The sequence below is a fragment of the Orcinus orca genome, chromosome 10 (genome assembly GCF_937001465.1).
Source record: "Orcinus orca chromosome 10, mOrcOrc1.1, whole genome shotgun sequence".
In the NCBI taxonomy this organism is placed as follows: Eukaryota; Metazoa; Chordata; class Mammalia; order Artiodactyla; family Delphinidae; genus Orcinus; species Orcinus orca.
The window spans coordinates 92,261,332-92,282,785 of NC_064568.1; the positions used below are offsets into that span (position 1 = coordinate 92,261,332).

Here is a 21,454-nt window from a genome sequence, read left to right on the forward strand (position 1 = left end):
AATTTGGACACTAAATTATGTAGTGTCTCAAACTGGACTACCCGAAGGCCACATGATAACATGATTTAGGTACTCCAGCTACTGGCTCTTTTCCATTATGACTTAATGGATTGAATGGCATTCTCTTAGCTTCCTATCATCTTTCCTTAGTTATATACTGGCTCTTTCACAAATGGATGTATGTATTCCTTACTACTAGTCTGTGAGATATCTACATTTTTATGGTTCTTTTTAGTTTTGGGAGCACTTCCATATGCATTATTTCATGTGAGGTTCATTATATGTATCTTTTTCTCTGTTTAAAGATGAGGTTGGAGATATTTAAGTAGTATGAATAAAAGCTGAGCAGACGTTTATTAAGCCTCTGCTATGTGTCTGGCACTGCCTTGGATGTGGGGATGCAAGAGGATCTTAGATATTGTTGTAGACAGAATATTGCTTGCCTGTCCTCCAAATATGTCCGGGTCCTAATTCCCAAAACATGTGCACATTTTACCTCACAAAGGGATTTTGCAGATGTGATTAAGTTAAAGATTTTGAGATGAGAAGATGATTCGGGTGGGTCTAATGTAATCAGAAAGCTCCTTATAAGTGAAAGAAGGAAGTGGCAGAGCCAGCGTCAGGGTGACGTGGGTGAGAAAGACCTCACAGTCCATTGCTCGCGTGAGGACGGAGGAAGGGGCCATGGGCCGAGAGACGTGGGCACCTGGAAAAGGCGAGGAAACGGTTCTCCCCTCGAGCCTCCCGAAGGCACGTAGCACTGTCGGCACCTTGGTTTTAGCTCAGGGAAGCACATTCTGGACTTCTGGCCTCCAGAACTGTAAGATGATACAGTTGTGTTGTTTTAGGCCACTGTGTCTCTGGTTACTTGTTACAGCATGATTGTTGCCCTCGAGGAGCACATAGGTTAAGATACAGTAAGTTACTTCATTCGAAAAAGCAAAAGGAGGTGGGGGGATTTTCTCGAGCAGGTGATGTTGAGAAGTGCTACGTCACCCAGCATTGAAGCATGTTTTTATAGGACACATTGACCAGCCTGTGGATGTTTGCCAAGTTGGTCTTGTGCTTTTCCCAAAATAACTGGCTCGAAGGGAGTGGAGCCGTCTCTGAACCCTTTCCCTTGAACCTTAATCCAGGCCTTTTTTCTTTACCCCACACATCTCTCTCAGCTCCCTGAGTTGGTGCATAAGTGCCGGCAGCCCACTGTGGGTCCAGGTCTCCACCAGGTGTCCTCCAAGTTCTCAGCATGGTCATTGGTACTTAGTCACTGAATTGATGGGACATCTTCTCACAGTAGGACCATGCCGTGGTCTGCACAGCTGTCTTAGAGACCTTTGTAGAAAGAGAGGCCCATAGTCCTTTACCTGCAGTTCCAAAATCCAAAGTGCTCTGAAAACCAAGTGCTTTTCTGATTTTCTTCATAGCTCACTTGTTGGTGAACCCTCACCTGAACTCTGATGAGGTCTTTATCTTCATTTATGGTCTTTATTTACTCATTTAGTGTGGCCATTCATAAGTTTAGCTGCAGAAACGTTAATGAATTTTACTATGGGCTGCTGTCCCAGATCCCACCAGTGGTCATGGGTAAGTGTATGCACTGAACTTCCTCAAATCCAAAATATTCTGAATTTCAAAACACATGTGGCCCCAAGGATATCCAATAAGAGATAAATGGACCTGCACTTTTTTGTTCCGTTTAGCAAATATGTGTTGAACACCGACTGGGCATAAGAAGAAAGGGGTGAGTAAGATCAGACCCTGGCCTTAGGAAGTTCAATGTCCAGTGGGGAAGGAGACCTTTGGAGGAGTGATATTAATATATTAACTGCCATAGAAACTTACACACAGGGTGCGGTGGGGACATGGGTGACAACACAGCTGGCAGGTTTGCGGGAGGCTTCCCAGAGGAGACACGGGAGCTTCTTAGTTACAGAAACTAGGGGTGTGACCTTTCCGTGCCTCTGTTTCCTCACCTGTAAAATGTGGATGAGCAAACACTGTGAGTAAGGCTGTTGTGAGGATTAAATTAGTGACTACTTGTAGCATGCTTAGAACAGGCCTACCCCTAGTAAGCTCTATGTTAAGTGTGTACTCGTAAAATAAATAGTATATTGAAACTGCTGCCTGATAGTTCCACAAATGGTTTTTTTAAGCCTTAAAATCAGTGCCTAGTGGAGGGCTAAAATTAAAGAAATCTCTGACATGTTTCCTAAGCTTTCTCTCAGCCTCCTACTGGGGCTTCTTTATATGGAACATTAATAATCCTCTTAAGCAGACCTGCCAGGGACTTCACACGGACATTAGTGTCTGCTTAATGGGCTATGGATTTAGGGGCTTCATCTCTCCTTAAGCTCTTAAGAGCTTTACAGCACACGTTATTCCTTCACGCGGAGAGCTAAGGCACTGTATGGCTGTACCACCAAGGCCTGTTCCGGACAGGGGAGGGATAGGTCATCTGTAGACCATCTTCAGAGGGGACGCGTCTGGGAATCCGTCTGCTGCTCCTCTGTCTACTGAGGGCGGAAGGACGAAGCCTTTTTCTGCTCCTGGAGACTGGTTGGTTCAACTTCTCTGAGAACTCACTTAGATCATGGAACACTCTCTAATACCCCTAGGAATGTCATTGAAAATGGTTCTGTTCTATTCTCAGCAATGGCCAACCATTAAATGCCAACAGTATTCATCTAATGAGTATCTTCCCCAGTCTCCTTTCCATTTCAATCACTGTGGTTAATAATAAAGTATATACTAAACATATCCAAAAATGGGCTCTGCTGAACACTTGTTTGAGGGATATTAATATATGTTACTCCTAGGATTCTGTCATATAATTTGTTTTTGTTTTTGTTTTTGTTTTTGCGGTACGCGGGCCTCTCACTGCTGTGGCCTCTCCCGTTGCGGAGCACAGGCTCCGGACGCGCAGGCTCAGCGGCCATGGCTCACGGGCCCAGCCGCTCCGCGGCACGTGGGATCCTCCCGGACCAGGGCACGAACCCGCGTCCCCTGCATCGGCAGGCGGACTCTCAACCACTGCGCCACCAGGGAAGCCCCTATAATTTGTTTTAATAACTTATAAGCACAGTGTTTCTAATGTTTCATGTGACTCAATCCTTTTTTTCTTCTTGAGCACCCTCCATGACTCTTGTTCGTTTCCCCTCAGAAACCTCATTTCAGTGGGTTTTGCCTGCAGAACTAAACGTGAACTTGTACCAGGGGAGAATAAAAGTGGCCTGCCTTCTGTCCATTATTCAGGGGCGGGTGGGGGTCCTTGTTAATTTACCACTTGTGCATTGCAGGGTCCACATATGTGAAGAAAGAAATCTGAATAAATGTCTCTGTATTTAACACAAGAGACCCACGGGGACAGAGCAAAAATTCGCTCCTGAGGATGCAGTAGCCACATCTTTTGGGACATGTGCCATTGTTACTTCAGTGTTTCCCAAAACATTCTTGTGAAATACTAGTTCCTCAAGTGGCTCTGGGGAGAAAAAGACCCCTGGATAAATAATTTTGAGAAAGGTTACTTATAAAGCCTTCCTTGGGAGATTCCCAGTGCTAAAAGCGCTCAGAAATCCTGTAGTCATGAATCCCGTATAACTTCATGATTCCCTGAGCTTACTTGATGACAGAATTCTAGGTATACCATATATTAATGTCTCCAGAACAAATGTGCAAAAGAACTTTTTTTGGGGGGGGGGAAATGTTCGTATATGCTTTTTTATTATACCACAGCAATTGAAATGGAAATGAGATTGGGAATGATACTCATTAGATGAACATTTGAGTTTAATGATTTGCATTAGTCACTGGAAAACAGTGGTGAGTGGAAATGAGGCCCATACTGTAGATATAACTGTTTTCTTTCCTCTCCTGTCATGTGATGGTGCTGTCCTTTCACCATAATTTTCCACATAAATTGCCACTTTGCATTTCTCCTTTCCTGTAAGGAGTGGGGACTTCCTGGGGAAGAGGGCTAAACTCAGTTCCACTAACTTCATCATCTTTTGACTAATTCTGTAAAAGCCAAGGATTGCATTATGCTGTAAGCAACAGAAACCACTGCAATGACAACCAAGTGATGAGTTCATCTTTCTCGCTTAACAAGAAGTCAGAGGCAGGCCCAGCACCTCAGAAATGCTATGAGGCACACAGCTGTATGTACTAACCTTAGTGTGTGTTCATGCGGTTCTCATGACCTCAAGACAGCTCTACCATTCCAGGCATTGTATCCATATCTGTGTTCCAAACAAGATGGGGAAATGACCACCGGCTTCTGTCAGCTGACTATGTACCTTTTCTATCAGGAGAACCATAGCCTGCTCGGAAGCCCCTCCCAGGAATATCTCCCTATATCTCACTGGCCAGAACTGTGTTTCATGGCTTCTCCGAGCTGCAGAGGACTCTGTAGAGATTTTAGCTCGGTTCATCCTTCCCAGCAAAATCAGGTGTCCGTTAGCAAGTAAGAAAGGGGAAAATGGATATTGGGCCAGCACCCACAGAGTGTACCCAAACCGGCCTTGAATTAGTCCTTTGTAGAAAGAGGTTCGTCTTCTGTTCTTCACTGTATTCTAGACTCAGCGTAGTAACTTGGCAAATATTGACTGCGTGCTTTCTGTAAGCCAGGCGTAGCAGTCTCTGCTGCCACGGTGGTCACAGTCTAAGTAGAAAGAGCAGTGCATACACGGCTGACTCTGATAAAGTTTAATAAGTCCTACAGTTATGATCTTAGAAAAAGATCACTGGAAACGTAGGTAAAATAGATTTGAAATCCATCCTAGACATTATAGATAACTCACATCACATCATATCTACTCCTAAGAGAAGGAATCTGGTGATTGGAGTTTCAAGGGAAACTAGGTAGGTTTAAGGAAGGTATAGAAAAGCAAAAAAAAAAAAAGTTGAATTATGACAATTTTTTAAATTGGGGTATAGTTTCTTTACAATGTTGTGTTGGTTTCTGCTGTACAGTGAAGTGAATCAGCTGTATGTATACATATAAATGACAATTTTTTTTTCAGCAAGCCACTTTTATTTTGATCCTCCTGAGTTTTATTTTTGATCCTCCTGAGTTTTATTTACTCTCTTTCTGATCCCGAATTCTCCGTTGTTATAGTTGGCTGTCTGTTTTTTTTTGTTCTTTTTTTGTTTTTTTGCGGTACGCGGGCCTCTCACTGTTGTAGCCTCTCCCGTTGCGGAGCACAGGCTCCGGACGCGCAGGCTCAGCGGACCGGCGCACGAACCCGTGTCCCCTGCATCGGCAGGCGGACTCTCAACCACTGCGCCACCAGGGAAGCCCCTGGCTGTCTGTTTATAGATGTTATCCCCTGGCCTAAGTCTTCCTTCCTCCGCAGCCAGCCCCTCCCCCTTCTCCTCCCGACCCCCCCCCTCCCCCGCCAGGACTCGTGGTGAGAGATTTAACCATTAGGAACTTCCTCACTGTCTCCACCTCCAGCAGGTTCAGGAAAGGAGCGGTGCTTTCCTAGAATGAGAATGATTCCTGGAGTAATGTTTTCAGCCCCTAAAATTGGCAAAACACTCCCACCCCATTCTGACACCCATGAGCTGCCTGTTTGCCTCCAGGCTGAAACAGCAGGGCTAGCAGCGTCCATAATTTGTTATTTTGTTATATTTTTAAGGTCCCTGGAAATAAAATTCCTATTAAAATATGTAAGCCTGGTGTTCAGCTTTCAGACGTTGAACTTTCAAATGGTTTTTAGCATCCTAGATGCCCTTGGATCACTGCAGAAAGGGGAACCCAGAAAGGGGGGGGGTGGCATGGACCCCTCGTCACTGGATAACCTGGTGACCTCTCCAACATCACCGAGTCCCACTCATTCTGCAGTTTATTTCTTTTTGTTCCAAGAGGACCATATTAGGTTCGGATGAAGTTCTTGTTTTGACTGTATGCACACCGTTAGGTAAAGAGCATGGCTTCTACAAGTGTTAAGCTTCTCTAACTGAATCAGTTATAGAGCTGTAGGACCACTGTTAACCTCAGAATTGCCGATACTGACCCTTGAGTCGCTGAGCTCTTTGTAGTTGGTATGAATTAAAGTAATATCTGCTGCATTTGGGTATGAAAAATTGGGGATAGTCCAAAGAGTTGCTTCCAAATGAAACTTTCATTTCAATAGTAGCAAAATATGAAAAATGCCCAGTATTCTATATCTAAAGCAGAAATGTGTTTTTGCCTTATATTGAACTCCTTTTTCCCTCTTTTTCGTATATATCACATGCCATTTTTCTTAAAATTTCTTTTAAAGTGTACAATTCGGTAGCTTTATGATATTCATAGAGCTGTGTAACCATTACCACAAACTAATTTTAAAACATTTTCATCATCCCCAAAAGAAACCTGGTGTCCAGATCATTCCCCCTTCCCCCCACCTCCCCAGCCCCGGGCAACCACGACTGCCATCTCTATAGGTTTGCCTCTTCTGGATGTTTCATATATAAATGGAATCAAACAGTATATGGCTGTATCAGTTTCCTAGTGTTATAACAGATTACCACAAACTGGAAGGGTTAAAACAACAGTACTATATTTTCTCACAGTTCTGAAAGCCAGAGGTCCAAAATCAAGGGATTAGCAGGGTTGGTTCCTTCTTGGGGACTCAGAGGGAAAACCTCTTCCATGCCTCTCTCCTACCTTCTAGTGGTTGCCGGCACTCCTTGGCTTGTGGATGCATCACTCCAGTCTCTGCCTCCATTTGCACCAGTTGTTTTCCCCTGTGTGTCTTTGTGTCTTCTCATGGCTTTATTTTAAGTACACCAGTCATTGGATCAGAGCCCTCCCTAAGCCAGTATGATCTCATCTTAACTATTTACATCTGCAAGGTCCTTATTTCCAAATGAGGTCACATCTAAGGTTCCAGTGGACATAATTTGGGGGTGGGGAGTGGGCACTATACAACCCAGGCCAGTGGCTTTTTGTGCTTGTCTTCTTTCTCTTATAAGTTTTCAAGGTTCATCCATGTTGTAGCATGTTTCAGAACTTCATTCCTCTCATATGGCTGAATAATACTCCTTCGCAAGGACATGCCACATTTTATTCTTCCCTTCATCATTCGGTGGACCTTTGGGCTGGTTCCACATTTTGGCTGTTGTGAATATTGCTGCTATGAAAATTGTTATACAAGTTTTTGTTTGGACATATGTTTTCATTTCTCTTGGGGTGGATTTGTTTAACTTTTAAATTTGTCAATTATGATACACATATTTATGTCACTTGGCAGTAATGGCCGTTGGTTATTAAAATTCTGACTCATTTTTGCCTCTTGGAATTGCTTTGTGTTTCAATGACTTTTCCAGTGACTCACCTTTGGAGAATTATATTGTGTGGTGGGAAATATGCTTTTACTCCTTTCAACTTATTTAATGGAAATCTATTGTTAACATTAGAAAGAAAGCTATGTAGTCTTTCAGTTGCTAAGCTCTAGTCACATGTTGATTTGTGTCCTTCCTTGTCTTTTATAAATACGTAGTAGCTTTTAATTTTTTAATCATTTACAAAGGGTTTTGTCTTTATGATATCATGTAACCTTCCTTGCAGTCCCGGGAGATGTCCTGAGACTGCTCTTTTCTGGCTGCTAAACTTGGAATTCAGTTAATTTCTTTTAAAAGAGCAATTGGTACTTAACTAGAATACAAGGATGTCCTTCATCCCTCAATACCACAAATCTGTTGTTTCTATGATGATGTTTTCTCCAAGTGCAGAGAACATGTATTAACCACCACGGGACACTCATTAGCCTAGACTAGTGGTTCTCAAACTCTACCTGCATCAGAATCACCTGGAAGACTTGTGAAAGCTCAGGTTCCTGAGTCCCACCATGAATGTTTGATTCAGTAGGTCTGTGGTGGGGCCTGAGAATGTGCATTTCTAACAAGGCTGCAAGTTGTGCTGGTGCTGCTGGTCCCAGGACCACTTTTGAGGCTCATAGGCCTGGCACCTGAATGTATGTATCACTTTGGGTATTGTTCAGCCAGGGCTTCTCAAAATTTAATGCGCATGTGAATCACCTGGAGATGCCTTTAACTGGTTCTGATTCAGCAGGCCTGGGAAGGCTTCCAAGATTCTGCTTGGGTAGTTCTTTGTTAAACTGTAGCAACTCCACATTGAAATAAGCTTGCCAGCTTTAAGCAGATGAACAGGATGTACCTTGTAACTGTAGTGGAAGGGTGCTTTGCAAGTTACATTGTTACTCTGGGAAAATCAGAGGCCAGAGTGGTCCAAGTTAGACTCAAAGAGTAAATGGTTGAGACTTTAAACATAATATTTGAAGTAAGTTATAATTCTCTAGTGCGATCTTTTTGTTTTGTTTTGTTTTTTGTTTTGTTTTCGCGGTACGTGGGCCTCTCACTGCTGTGTCCTCTCCCGTTGTGGAGCACAGACTCTGGACGCGCAGGCCCAGCGGCCACGGCTCACGGGCCCAGCCGCTCCGTGGCATGTGGGATCTTCCCGGACCAGGACACGAACCCGTGTCCCCTGCATCGGCAGTCGGACTCTCAACCACTGCGCCACCAGGGAAGCCCTCTAGTGCGATCTTTTAAATGTATGTTTCCAGGTTCTGAAATGTATGTTTCACAGGTTCTGTGATTGATCGGAATAGACTCTACAGGGATTCTACATTCATTCTTTTAAATTAATGGGGTTAATGGGGTTACTTTTTGTTTTCCTTTTTTTCAGTTTCTTGACGAATGTAGACTTGATGATATCAGCTTTAGGGACTTTTATTTTTTTTTAATTTTTTTGCGGTACGCAGGCCTCTCACCGTTGTGGCCTCTCCCGCTGCGGAGCAGAGGCTCTGGACGCGCAGGCTCAGCGGCCATGGCTCACGGGCCTAGCCGCTCTGCGGCATGTGGGATCTTCCCGGGCCGGGACACGAACCTGCGTCCCCTGCATCGGCAGGCGGACTCTCAACCACTGCACCACCAGGGAAGCCCGGGACTTATAATTATACTTATCTAGAAGGATTATTATTTTACGAAAACTAAATAAATACTCCATAAAACTAATTTTTAAATTTTTCTCTTGGCAGATCACTTACAACCTTGGGGTTGGTTATCTCATCGCTGGCTGACCAGGCAGCTGGCAAGGGTAAAAACAAATTTGTGCCTTATCGCGATTCAGTCCTCACTTGGCTTCTTAAGGTAATTCATTGTTCTCGTGTTCTTTTCCAACTAGAAATTGGCTGTTTCAGTGGTGACAGCTGAGAAGTGTGTGCAAAATACTACACAACGAACTCCTGACAATACTGTTATCCTGATTCCTAAACATGCAGGATGAAAACTCATTCCTGTTGCCTTTTTTCCATTAATAATGCTGTTTGACAGGCATTGTGCATTGATGTGAATAGAGAGAGACCACTTTCATCTGTCATAAACTTATTTGTGAAATACAAACCCATTTCCACACTGAGTTTTCTTCAGCACGAAGGTCATCCGTGCACGTGTGCTGCTTCCCTCATGCGTTGTGCGTGGAATGGGCCTTGTTTCCTAAGATGCTATTTGAAATATTTTGCAGGACAATCTGGGGGGCAACAGCCAGACCTCTATGATCGCCACCATTAGCCCAGCAGCAGACAACTACGAAGAGACCCTCTCCACACTAAGATATGCCGATCGAGCCAAAAGGATCGTTAACCATGCCGTTGTGAATGAGGATCCCAACGCAAAAGTCATCCGGGAACTGCGGGAGGAAGTGGAGAAACTGCGAGAGCAACTCTCGCAGGCTGAGGTATGGTCAGCCCGGCTCTCCCTGTGATCCAAGCTCCCCGGCTCGTGGTGTCTGAGTGGCGAGGCGAGGTCGAGCTCACTTGCACTTCCGGGTCGCCTCATGTGGTTCAGTAGTTCTGAGTTGATGGGCATCTTCTCCGTGCTAAGCACTGTGAAGACACAGGCGTATAATGCAAGGCTCCGTCCCATGAACTGACAGTCAAGGAAGCAGACAATTGAAAGAGAGTTGCTGCTATTGCCTGTTTGCTTCAGTCAATCAGGTGGCCCTTGAGCCCAGATCTCTTCCAGTGTGAAATCCTAAGACCCAAATATGCTGCTTTGATTAACATTGTAGATTACATTCCCACGCAGCCTTGCCATTTTCAGAGAAGTTAGTTCTGTATCATCTCCTCATTAAGTCGTGGAGGACAAGGTGGTCAAGAATAGTTAGCATTAGGAAAAATTCAGAAATCTCCTTTTATCTTTTTTTATCAGTTCCTGACAGGGAGCAAAATCATTTTGCATTGTTACCATCTTTCCTTGGCTTTACCCAGACTTTAATAACCATAACCCTTTCCAAATAGCTGTTGCCAGAGAGGCACTGTCTCACTGAAATAGTAACAGGACTGAGATGAAGGTCAAATGCCTTAACTTCAGTCACATGCTTCCACATGCCAGGGTTCAGATGTGTACCTAAGGCTTCTAAGTTCACATTCCTTCATACCACTGTCTTCTGACCCCACAAAGAAAAGGAAGTCAAAGCCAGGGATCTGAATATTCCATCTGTTGGTGATCACGGAGTTGCATTATAACTATTTGTTTACATGTCTTTCTCGTCTTCTTGGCCACGGGCTCCTAAAGTGCAAGAGGCGTGTTTTATTAATTTTTTTTCGCTAATCCTTAGTACAACATTGATACTGGAAAGCACTTAGCACAATGACTTGCCCACGGTAAGTGCTCGATAAATGTTGCTCTTTTTGTGATTATCATCATAATCATCACTGAGTGCATCACGCATAATTTTTTAAAAATCGATGCCAAGAAGGGTAGCAGAACACCTGAAAACTCAAAATGCTGATAAACTTTGATGAGAGTCATGATCCTAGGAGGAGAGTATAACAGCTCTGGAATTTGTCTGTAGGTGGATGGTCTCCATCCTCCCTCTTTTCTGTGAATCTGCATTTCCACTGTGACCATGTAATCTAGGGCGGGTAGCTGGAACAATGCCTGGCCAAAGGGTGGAGCAGAGGAACCACAGCAGGTTCATGTAGAATTTTCATGTGTGTCCCCTTGGACCCAGCACTAAATATCACTCCCAGGCTCTGTTAACAGAGTGAGACTCAAGCATCCTGAGCCGGCCTCCACATCATCGCCACTTCAGCTTCCTGTCCGAGCTCTGCCATCTTTCTTGGTCATAGGGTTATACTCTGCAGAAGCTCATGTGACTATAGGGTGTCAAAAAAGCATATGTGGTGGCCAAGTAAAGGCCCCCCAAATTTCTTAAGTTGCATATAGCTATATTTAGACCCCTTAATTATTCTCACTGAGCAAACAGAGGGAAATGACTGCCTTTTTAAGCAGAAGTCCTATTTCCAAGTGAGTAATAAATATGCTAAGTTTATTACCATCAATAAGAAAAGTAGTTCAAATGGCCCAGACTCAAATTTTAAAATAAATGAGAAGAATTGCCACCTTTCCTGGTAGGTTAATATAACTGGAATGTGTTTATAAGTGATGTGTGTTGATCTCTGTCTTATTGAAAAAGAAGTCTACTTAAGTAATTTGTTCTCATACTTTTCTATTTTGAAGATGAACTTTAGCATCTTTTAGGTCTTTAAATGTGAAATTTAAGTACGATGGGTAAAATTACTCTGGGATGATTTGTATCAATTTAATTCAGGGCACTGGAATTTCTCTTTCTCCCTCAAAGAGTAGCAGCCATTTACTCTTTCACTTCATTTGATTAATAAAGGTCTAAAACCCCCTGACAGTGTGTGGCTTAATTGCTTCCAACAGACAGTTGATAACCGCTTAGGAAGGACAATAAGGGATTGTCTTGTACACAAGGGTGGAAAAAATTAGAAAATCAGATTTCTCTGCTTTCATTTTAAAGGCTATGAAGGCCCCTGAACTGAAAGAGAAGCTCGAAGAGTCTGAAAAGCTGATAAGAGAACTAACAGTGACTTGGGAAGAGAAGCTGAGGAAAACAGAAGAAATTGCACAGGTAGCTTGATAACTTGGGCCTAAAATATTGTGATTTTTTTAAAATTTTATTTTTTAATTGAAGTAGAGTTGATTTACAATTCTGTGCCAATCTCTGCTGTACAGCAGAGTGACTCAGTTATACACATGTAGACATTCTTTTTATATATATATTTTTTCTTTTCCATTGTGTTTTATTCCAGGATATTGAATATATTTCCCTGTGCTATAGTGATTCTTTTTCATTTGCTGTCTTTTCTGTATAGCCACTTATCATCCTCAAAACGTCCTTTAAGGACCTCTTTCTACTGAACCAGAGCCTGCAAAGATCCTCTTTAGACACTGGCTTCATTGTTTTTTATTAACTACCGTTTGGTCCCTGTATTTGCTAGAAGTGTTGCAGAGCACTGAATTTGTACAGGCATGGTTCAGGAAACATCTTTAATACGTTCTGCTTTTCACATTTAACCAGAAACCTGTTCTGTGGTTTTAGATCACCTGGCAAAGCATGCAGCTACCTGATTGGCAGAGAATTTACAACATGCAGCATATCAGTAGTTTTTTCAGTGTGCTTGATTCTTCAGCTTGTTAGCAAATGCTGTTATGAACTTTACTTGAGAAAATAAAAAGCAAGGACTAATCGTGTGAGTGTGTGTGTATGAGAGAGATGAACCTCTACACTGTACATTTCATGAACAGTTTAATCTCATTGACCACTTGTAAGTATTGGACCATCCCAATCAGGTAGCTTGAAATCAGTAACTGGAATCTAGTCCAGCCTGCTGCTTATATGTCTTGTAGATATCACAAACATATACCTAACTTTCTATAACTCCTACATTGCTTTATTTTTCTTCATAGCCCATATCACCTTTGGAAATTCTGTATTTTACTTGTCTGTTTTGTCATGGTCTCTCTCCTTCCATTAGAATATAAGTTTTCATGAAAGGAGTAGCTTTGTTTTGTTTGCTTTTATATGCTCAGCCCTAGATCTGTACCTAACACATAAATATGTCTTGAATAACTTGAATGAATTTGAGGCCCTCTGCAAAAGGGACCCAGCCTGCTCTTCCAGCCCCATCTCCCACTACTTTCCCACATTGACTTTCCCACCTGAAATCATCCAGTGCGCCCAGAGTCTTTACTGTGCTTTCCTCTGCCCTTCCCCTAGAACACTCTGCCCTTATCTTGCTGCTCTCCCATTTCTTCCTACTGAAATTCTTCTTGTGCTTCAAGAACCATCTCAAATGCATTCTCTTCCTGAAGCCTTTACTGGACTCTTAACCCATCATGATTTCCCTCCTTTGAAGCCCCGCAGCACGTTGTTCCTCTCCAATGGCACAGGGCTCTCCTCTTTTACTTCTAGTTGTGTGACCTTATCACCTCCACTGGACAGGAAGCCCTTAAGGGCAGGATGGTGCCTGGTTCATCCTTGGTGCCCCTAAAACACTGACACAAGAAGTCATGCGTTTTAGGATCTCACTAAACTTGGTTGAGCTGATTAGAATGTGTAATTTCACTGGCCTTGTCCCCAGAAATAGTGCCTTAAGCTTTCCACGGATACATCTCACGACTAGAGCAACAAACAGAGCTTCCCTGCTTTTGTCTGTGTCTGTGCACAGGAGAGGCAACGACAACTTGAAAGTATGGGGATTTCCCTGGAGACGTCTGGTATCAAGGTGGGGGATGACAAGTGCTACCTAGTCAACCTGAATGCAGACCCTGCTCTCAACGAACTTCTGGTTTATTATTTAAAGGTAAGAGAGTATGTTAATAGATAGTTGCAATCCCGATTCCGTCACGTACGATTCCCACTTGAGTCTGGGTGCCTGTCCCCATGATTTTGCTTTTTGTATCCAGCTTAGCTCTCATTAAAAGTAAGAGGATTGGTAGTTCAGTCAAGTTACCGTTAGGAGTGAAAACCAGCTCTATTGCATTGTACTGGGGCTGTGCAGTTGGGCTGATTTCCATCAGAGGGGCACAAGTGAGCAATGGAAGGTGTCGCAGTGATCCCTGGCTGTGGTGACAGGATTCTGAGAGGCTCTGGAGAGTCACCATTATGCTTCTGAGTAATTCTAAGGAGATCTCGAGATCATCACTAGCCTAAAGCAGACTCTTGTGGAAGATTAGACAGCTAGGGTTCTTCCATCTCCATCCCTCCCAAGCCTGTATGCTCAGGACATAACTCTTGGTCCTATGATCACCTTCAGGTGTGGAGATGGGCGTGGCCTTTTGGGTTCGGGGCTTCGGCCTCAGGGTACTGCCACTGACCAGGCTGCAGGGCTCAGTGCAGCAGTTCTCAGACTGCTTCGTTAAGGATTCTGAGCTGCCTCGTGAATATACAGAAGGCAGTGGAGAATAAGCTAGAAGTGAAGAAAGGAACCTCAGGCTTCTGTCATCCTTTTGATTCTACTTTTTCCAGAAACAAATATGGCACAAATAGCCCCTGACTTACTGAGAGTCCACTAATGGACTTAAGATCTATTCATTTAGGAAATGATGAAGGGGTAAGGAATTGTTTCTGAAATCTTAATTTTGAAAGACCAAGTCTCTTTCAGTTTCTCTGTTGAATAGGGAAGTATTATTATCACAGTGACTGCATGGTTTTTAGAGCAACAGAACAAACAAAGAGGATGAGCAGTGGGCAGTCACCAAGGGTCACAGTCCTCACATGTCTGAGGTTTGAGGTACTTAAAAATCATGCTCATCTGTATATTGTATAATCCACAGGCTTCAGTACTCTGTAATTTGGTATTAGAAACTCAGCTATTTTTTAAATCACTTTAAAAGTTACATATTTGAAAATATGACTTTCCATGAAACTATTTTCAATGATTCTTGAATTTATAGAGCTGTTTTCAAAGCACTTTCACCGGTAAGTCAGGTGATCCTTGAGAAAGAATCCTGCTCATTAGATCATATTAATAATATTGTTCTGGTTCTGCAAAAAAAAAGAAAAAAGAAACTGAGGCTCAGAGAGTGAAATGCCTTGCCCACGGTTACATAGACAGTAAGTCGTCAAGTTAAAACCGGAGCGCAAGGTATTCTGCTATCAAGTCTGACTTCTTTACGTTCTAAAATAATAGCTAATCACTGTTGATCAGGGTTTGGTTTTTTTTCTTTATAGTGTTTAATCATACTTTACATTTAGTGTATTAAGGTAAGCTTTTGACCTACAGTGCGCCAGATCTCACATTTTCCATGTGATTCATCTAATGTTGTCATGCATGTGCTGTTGGGTTATTCGAACTGATTGTGATGAACTTTTGCTGAGTTACTTGTAAGGGTAGGTTTTTCTTTCTTTAATGATCTGTTGCCAGGACCATACCAGGGTAGGTGCAGATACCTCTCAGGACATCCAGCTCTTTGGGATAGGAATTCAGCCTGAGCACTGTGAGATTGATATTGCTTCTGATGGAGAGGTCACCCTCACTCCAAAAGAAAATGCAAGGTAAGAAATGTCCCTTAAAGGTAAGGAGCAGCTCCTTAACATAGCTCAAGTGCCTTGTTTTTAGGAGTAGACTGACCCTTTCTGTCTGTTTGCTTAGTTATATCAGAGTTAAGGCTACACTGGCTTTTGCTTTCTGCTTGTAGAGAGCTGTGTAAGCAAGGTTTCAAGCACCAGCTTCAGGGTGGCTGATTCTGCCTTGAGGGCTGGGTGATCTCAGATAAGATACTTCTTTTATCTAATCTGCAATTCCCTCATATGATAAATGAGGCTCATAGTAGACAAAACATATAAATCACTTGGCTCAGTGCCTGACACACATAACTATTGAATAAAGTTATTTGTTATTACCGAGTGTAATGCATTGTATGAAAAGCTCCGTTATATGAAAAATTCCTAAACTAGGCTATAATATGTAAAAATTTGAGAATTGACAGGATAATATATTTACTTTTTAATTTCTACTAAATGATGTCTTGAATTATTTTATAATCACGTGTAAAATGAAGTCCTAAAACAGTATTCCTTAACTCACATAATTCAGAACACACATTTTTATGAAGAAAACTATATTCATTTCAAATTATTCTGTTAATATCACCCATATACATTTCTAAGTGATGAAAAACGGAGACTAGCAATAGTAGCATACATGATTCATGAATTTTGTAGGCCTTCTGTTATAGTGATAGATTGTTAAGATATTTAATGGTGAAATGATACCATTCCTTAATTTTTACTTATTCCAAGTTCAAATAGATTTTAGCGTTATGCTGTATCCCCCTATTAGAAGCTCTGGATTTTTTTTACATACTTTTTTTTAAATTGACAGAATTATGTGTGTATACACACACACACACCACACACACACACACACACACACACACACACATATACACAGCATGATAATTTGATCATATTCTCTTTTAACACTACATCTGAAAATGATTTTATTCAGTAGATTTCCTCATACCTGATTTTACTTCCATGTCTTTTTATCCTACTTTCGTCCTTCCCCACCCTGTCCAATCTCCTCCTTTCCTATAACCTCAGGGCAATGGTTCATTCATTCAGTATACTTCCTCTAGGCTCTGTACTGGGAATGCCCAAGTATAGTAACTCAAAGCCTGGTGGAGGAGAATATATAGAAACAATTGTTATTATACAGGAAAATAAGTGCTCCTTCTAAAGTGATCTTTATAACCTTCAAATCTGATCACTATAAAAGTGTGTGGGGTTTGCAGGACTGGAGGTAGGGAGAGCTGTTAGGATATTATTACGATATTGTTGTGGGAACACAGCAGTAGCAAAAGAAGTGAAGAACAAAATGTATTTCAGAATTACTTGAGAGTCAGCGACGTTTAAGCGATGTGCTTGGGGACAGGATGGGAACTCACTTAGTAAAAGAAAAGAAGTGAGCAATATTAGATTTCTGTCTTAGGAGACGAGATAAACAGTGGCACTACTAAATCAAAATAAGAAATACAAGAGGAAGAACAGGTTTGGAGGATGATAGGCAATGAGTGGTAATGAGTTCACTTTGGAATACTTTGAGTTTGAGGTGTCCTTGGGATATCAATGCGAAGATTTCCAGTTGCACATTGGATTTAGGGCAGGAGAACTACCCTAAAGATACAGACTGGGCATAATCAGTGTTGCCTGTCTTGAAAGTGGGTCTAGAGTGAATAGTGGAAGGGTTAAACCCATGTTTATGGGATGGTCTGAAGATAAACCATGAAGTAGGGTGAGACAAGGGAGTCAGAGAGGCACAGAGGCAACAGCAGGATACAGTGATGGAATCTAAGGGAAGAGAATATTTAAGAAAGAGGTCAAAGTAGAAGCTAAAGAGCTTCTATTGGACATAGCAGTTAGGAAGACATTGACAACCATGGAATGTTTAAGTACCATGCAGTTGTGGGTATGGAAGGAAAAAACGCAAAGGAAGAAGAATAGGAGGTGAGGAAGCAGGCCGAATCTTGGTTGTGCAGATGGAAATGGGATTGGAGACACAGCAAAAGAGGGGCATGGCGTGAAGGGATAGTCAGTATTTCCTCAGATCTGTCCTCAAGTCCACCGGTTCTCTCTTGTCATGATTTACCTGCTGCTTAACCACATTCTACTGAGTTTTAATTTCAGCGTCTCTGTTTTTCATTTGTAGAAGTTTAGGAAGTCCTTTTTTAGACATGCCTGGTCTCTATTGGTAGAGGCTTGTTTTTACTCCATTGTATGCTTTAGTAATTTTATTTTTACTTATTTTATTGCCTTTATTTGGAAATTCTGTTCTCTGAAGTTGCTGGGGCTTCGATCCAACTATTTGTTGTATCTGCTGATAACTTTGCTTCCTAAAGCAGTTCATGATTTTTTAGATGTGCTCCTCTTCAGCAGTTTATCTGTAGGAGTCTTGTGGCTTGGGTGAGGCTACATAAATTCCTGCAAAGAGATTTTATATTTGCTTCTTCCAAGTACCCCAGGCATGTGTTCAAGTAGAAATGACTTTTTATGCTAATTTCTTGGCTTGGGTATGTTACCAAACCAGGCAGTTTCCATAACTTTTTCTTTTTTATATTATTGTAATAAGAGTGTACTATAAACGGCAAAGTGATATGTTCATATGTATGTTCAGGTGTGTGTGTGTGTGTGTGTGTGTGTGTGTGTGTGTGTGTGTGTGTGTAAGCACCTAGATAGGGGTCCTCGAAAGATACAGATGATCACAAAAGTAATCAGTAAGTAAGAGAGATGAAGCTTATTACATTTCTCTCTGATTTGCTCTGGAACTATTTTTAGTTTTATTTTAGAATAACGCTGCTCAATAGAACTTTCTGAGATAGTGGAAAAGTTCTATATCTGCTAAGACCATTTTGGTAGCCACTATTGAGATAGTGTTCTTGAGAATTAACATACGGCCAGTGAGAATGAGGAACTGAATTTTTTAAATTATAATTCAGAGTTTAAAATAATAAAGGACACTGAGTGACACATTTCTACTCTTGATCATACTGCCTTTCCTAGAATTTCCGGAGGGCTTTTTAGATGCCTTAATAAACAATGGGGAAATATATTTCTTAAAAACTGACTATTGAGAGGGCAGATAGCAGAAGCAAGAAGAACTACAATCCTGCAGCCTATGGAACAAAAACCACATTCACAGAAAGATAGCCAAGATGAAAAGGCAGAGGGCTATGTACCAGATCAAGGAACAAGATAAAACCCCAGAAAAACAACTAAATGAAGTGGAGATAGGCAACCTTCCAGAAAAAGAATTCAGAATAATGATAGTGAAGATGATCCAGGACCTCGGAAAAAGAATGGAGGCAAAGATCGAGAAGATGCAAGAAATGTTTAACAAAGACCTAGAAGAATTAAAGAACAAACAAACAGAGATGAACAATACAATAACTGAAATGAAAACTACACTAGAAGGAATCAATAGCAGAATAACTGAGGCAGAAGAACGGATAAGTGACCTGGAAGACAGAATGGTGGAATTCACTGCTGTGGAACAGAATAAAGAAAAGAGAATGAAAAGAAATGAAGACAGCCTAAGAGACCTGTGGGACGATATTAAATGCAACAACATTCACATTATAGGGGTCCCAGAAGGAGAAGAGAGAGAGAGAAAGGACCCGAGAAAATATTTGAAGAGATTATAGTCGAAAACTTCCATAACATGGGAAAGGAAATAGCCACCCAAGTCCAGGAGGCGCAGCAAGTCCCATACAGGATAAACCCAAGGAGAAACACGCCGAGACACATAGTAATCAAATTGGCAAAAATTAAAGACAAAGAAAAATTATTGAAAGCAGCAAGGGAAAACTGACAAATAACATACAAGGGAACTCCCATAAGGTTAACAGCTGATTTCTCAGCAGAAACTCTACAAGCCAGAAGGGAGTGGCATGATATACTTAAAGTGATGAAAGGGAAGAACCTACAACCAAGATTACTCTACCCAGCAAGGATCTCATTCAGATTCAATGGAGAAATCAAAAGCTTTACAGACAAGCAAAAGCTAAGAGAATTCAGCACCACCAAACCAGCTCTACAGCAAATGCTAAAGGAAGTTCTCTAAGTGGGAAACACAAGAGAAGAAAAGGACCTACAAAAACAAACCCAAAACAATTAAGAAAATGGTCATGGGAACATATATATTGATAATTACCTTAAATGGATTAAATGCTCCAACCAAAAGACAGAGGCTTGCTGAATGGATACAAAAACAAGACCCATCTATATGCTGTCTGCAAGAGACCCACTTCAGACCTGAGGACACATACACACTGAAAGTGAGGGGATGGAAAAAGATATTCCATGCAAATGGAAATCAAAAGAAAGCTGGAGTAGAAATACTCATATCGGATAAAATAGACTTTAAAATAAAGAATGTTACAAGAGACAAGGAAGGAACTACGTAATGATCAAGGGATCAATCCAAGAAGAAGATATAACAATTATAAATATATATGCACCCAACATAGGAGCACCTCAATACATAAGGCAACTGCTAACAGCTATAAAGAGGAAATCAACAGTAACACAATAATAGTGGGGGACTTTAACACCTCACTTACACCAATGGACAGATCATCCAAAATGAAAATAAAAACAAAAAAAAACTGACTATTGAATGTCTGTGTTTTAGGTAGAAGAGATAAGTATTCTATAAAACTTTTTTTAAAAACTCATCTTTTTGGCAAAAGTATGTATGTATGTACATATTTATATATGTATAGTGTTAACAAACAAATTTTGAGTAAATTTGAACATGTAATTGTATTAAATGATTTGTGAATTGGGCAGCATCTCATCAGGGGTTACACAACATGGAAGGCTTTTATAGTAGGGAAGGTGGGACAAGGAAAGGAAGTCATCAGCAGGGAACAAAAATGAAAGTTCATTGGAGGAAAGTAAAAGTTAGGTGACAACAGTTTCTCATTAACTGAGCTGTGGTGTTTTTTAATTGGCTGGGCTTGTTGCTGGGCACAGAGGAAGTCTTCCTTCCTCCTGCTGGGGTAGTAAAGTAGTTGCACTTCCTGTTGGGGGTGCAAGGTAGGTCTCTTCCTGTTGGGGTAACTGACATCTTCCTTTTTGGGATAATTGACGATGAGTGTTGGGGTATGAGAGTTCCCTTTTCAGGCCTCTTGACTCCAACTTTAGTTGAGGTTTCCTTTTATTAATTTTCACAATAGATGTACATATACATATATATTCTGATCTCATTTTCCATTTTTGCAGATGAATACATCAGTTCATATTTCCAAATAAATGGGAAACAGACTTTTGAAACTTGAGTCACAATGTTGAGAGTCATTTTGAAGAATAAAGGGAGCATGTTAGTGTAAAACATACACACCAAAGCTTTACCGTGTTTGTGTACGACAGATTAAAAACATTTAAGATGGTATTTCCAGGGTATTTTTTATCAATAAAAACTTAGCCACCAGACTTGAAATATTACTACAGAAGAGTGATTATTTTCATCTGTGAATTTTCCTTATTCCATAACTTTGAGCTTAAAAGTCCCCCTAAAGATTAGGAGCCAGATAATGAGAGTATATGAGAAAAGTAACTTACGGAAAAATTAAAACTCAAAATGATACTCATTATTTTTCTCCATCAAACTTCAATTGACAGCCCTTATAGCAAATTAAACTTTAATTAATTGATTAACTATCCCCCTAATGTTTTGTTTTGCTTTTATTGTTTTGTTTTTATTTAAAAAAATTTTTAACATCTTTATTGGAATATATTTGCTTTACAATGGTGTGTTAGTTTCTGCTGTACAAAAAGTGAATCAGCTATACGTATACGTATATCCCCATATCTCCTCCCTCTTGCATCTCCCTCCCACCCTCCCTATCGCACCCCTCTAGGTGGTCACAAAGCACCAAGCTGATCTCCCTGTGCTATGCAGCTGCTTCCCACTAGCTGTCTATTTTCCGTTTGGTAGTGTATATATGTCCATGCCACTCTCTCACTTCTTCCCAGTTTACCCTTCCCCCTCCACGTGTCCTCAAGTCCATTCTCTACGTCTGCATCTTTATTCCTGTCCTGCCCCTAGGTTCTTCAGAACCATTTTTTTTTAGATTC

General features: G+C 41.3%; 1 protein-coding gene across 1 annotated transcript in view; it reads left to right on the plus strand.

Annotated features, from left to right (window-relative positions):
* Positions 1-21,454, plus strand: part of KIF13A (kinesin family member 13A) — a 212,921-nt gene that overhangs the window by 143,407 nt on the left and 48,060 nt on the right. Inside the window, 5 exon segments of the mRNA XM_049716351.1 lie at positions 9,042-9,153; positions 9,527-9,739; positions 11,831-11,941; positions 13,542-13,676; positions 15,240-15,370. Coding sequence (XP_049572308.1) covers positions 9,042-9,153; positions 9,527-9,739; positions 11,831-11,941; positions 13,542-13,676; positions 15,240-15,370 — 702 coding nt within the window.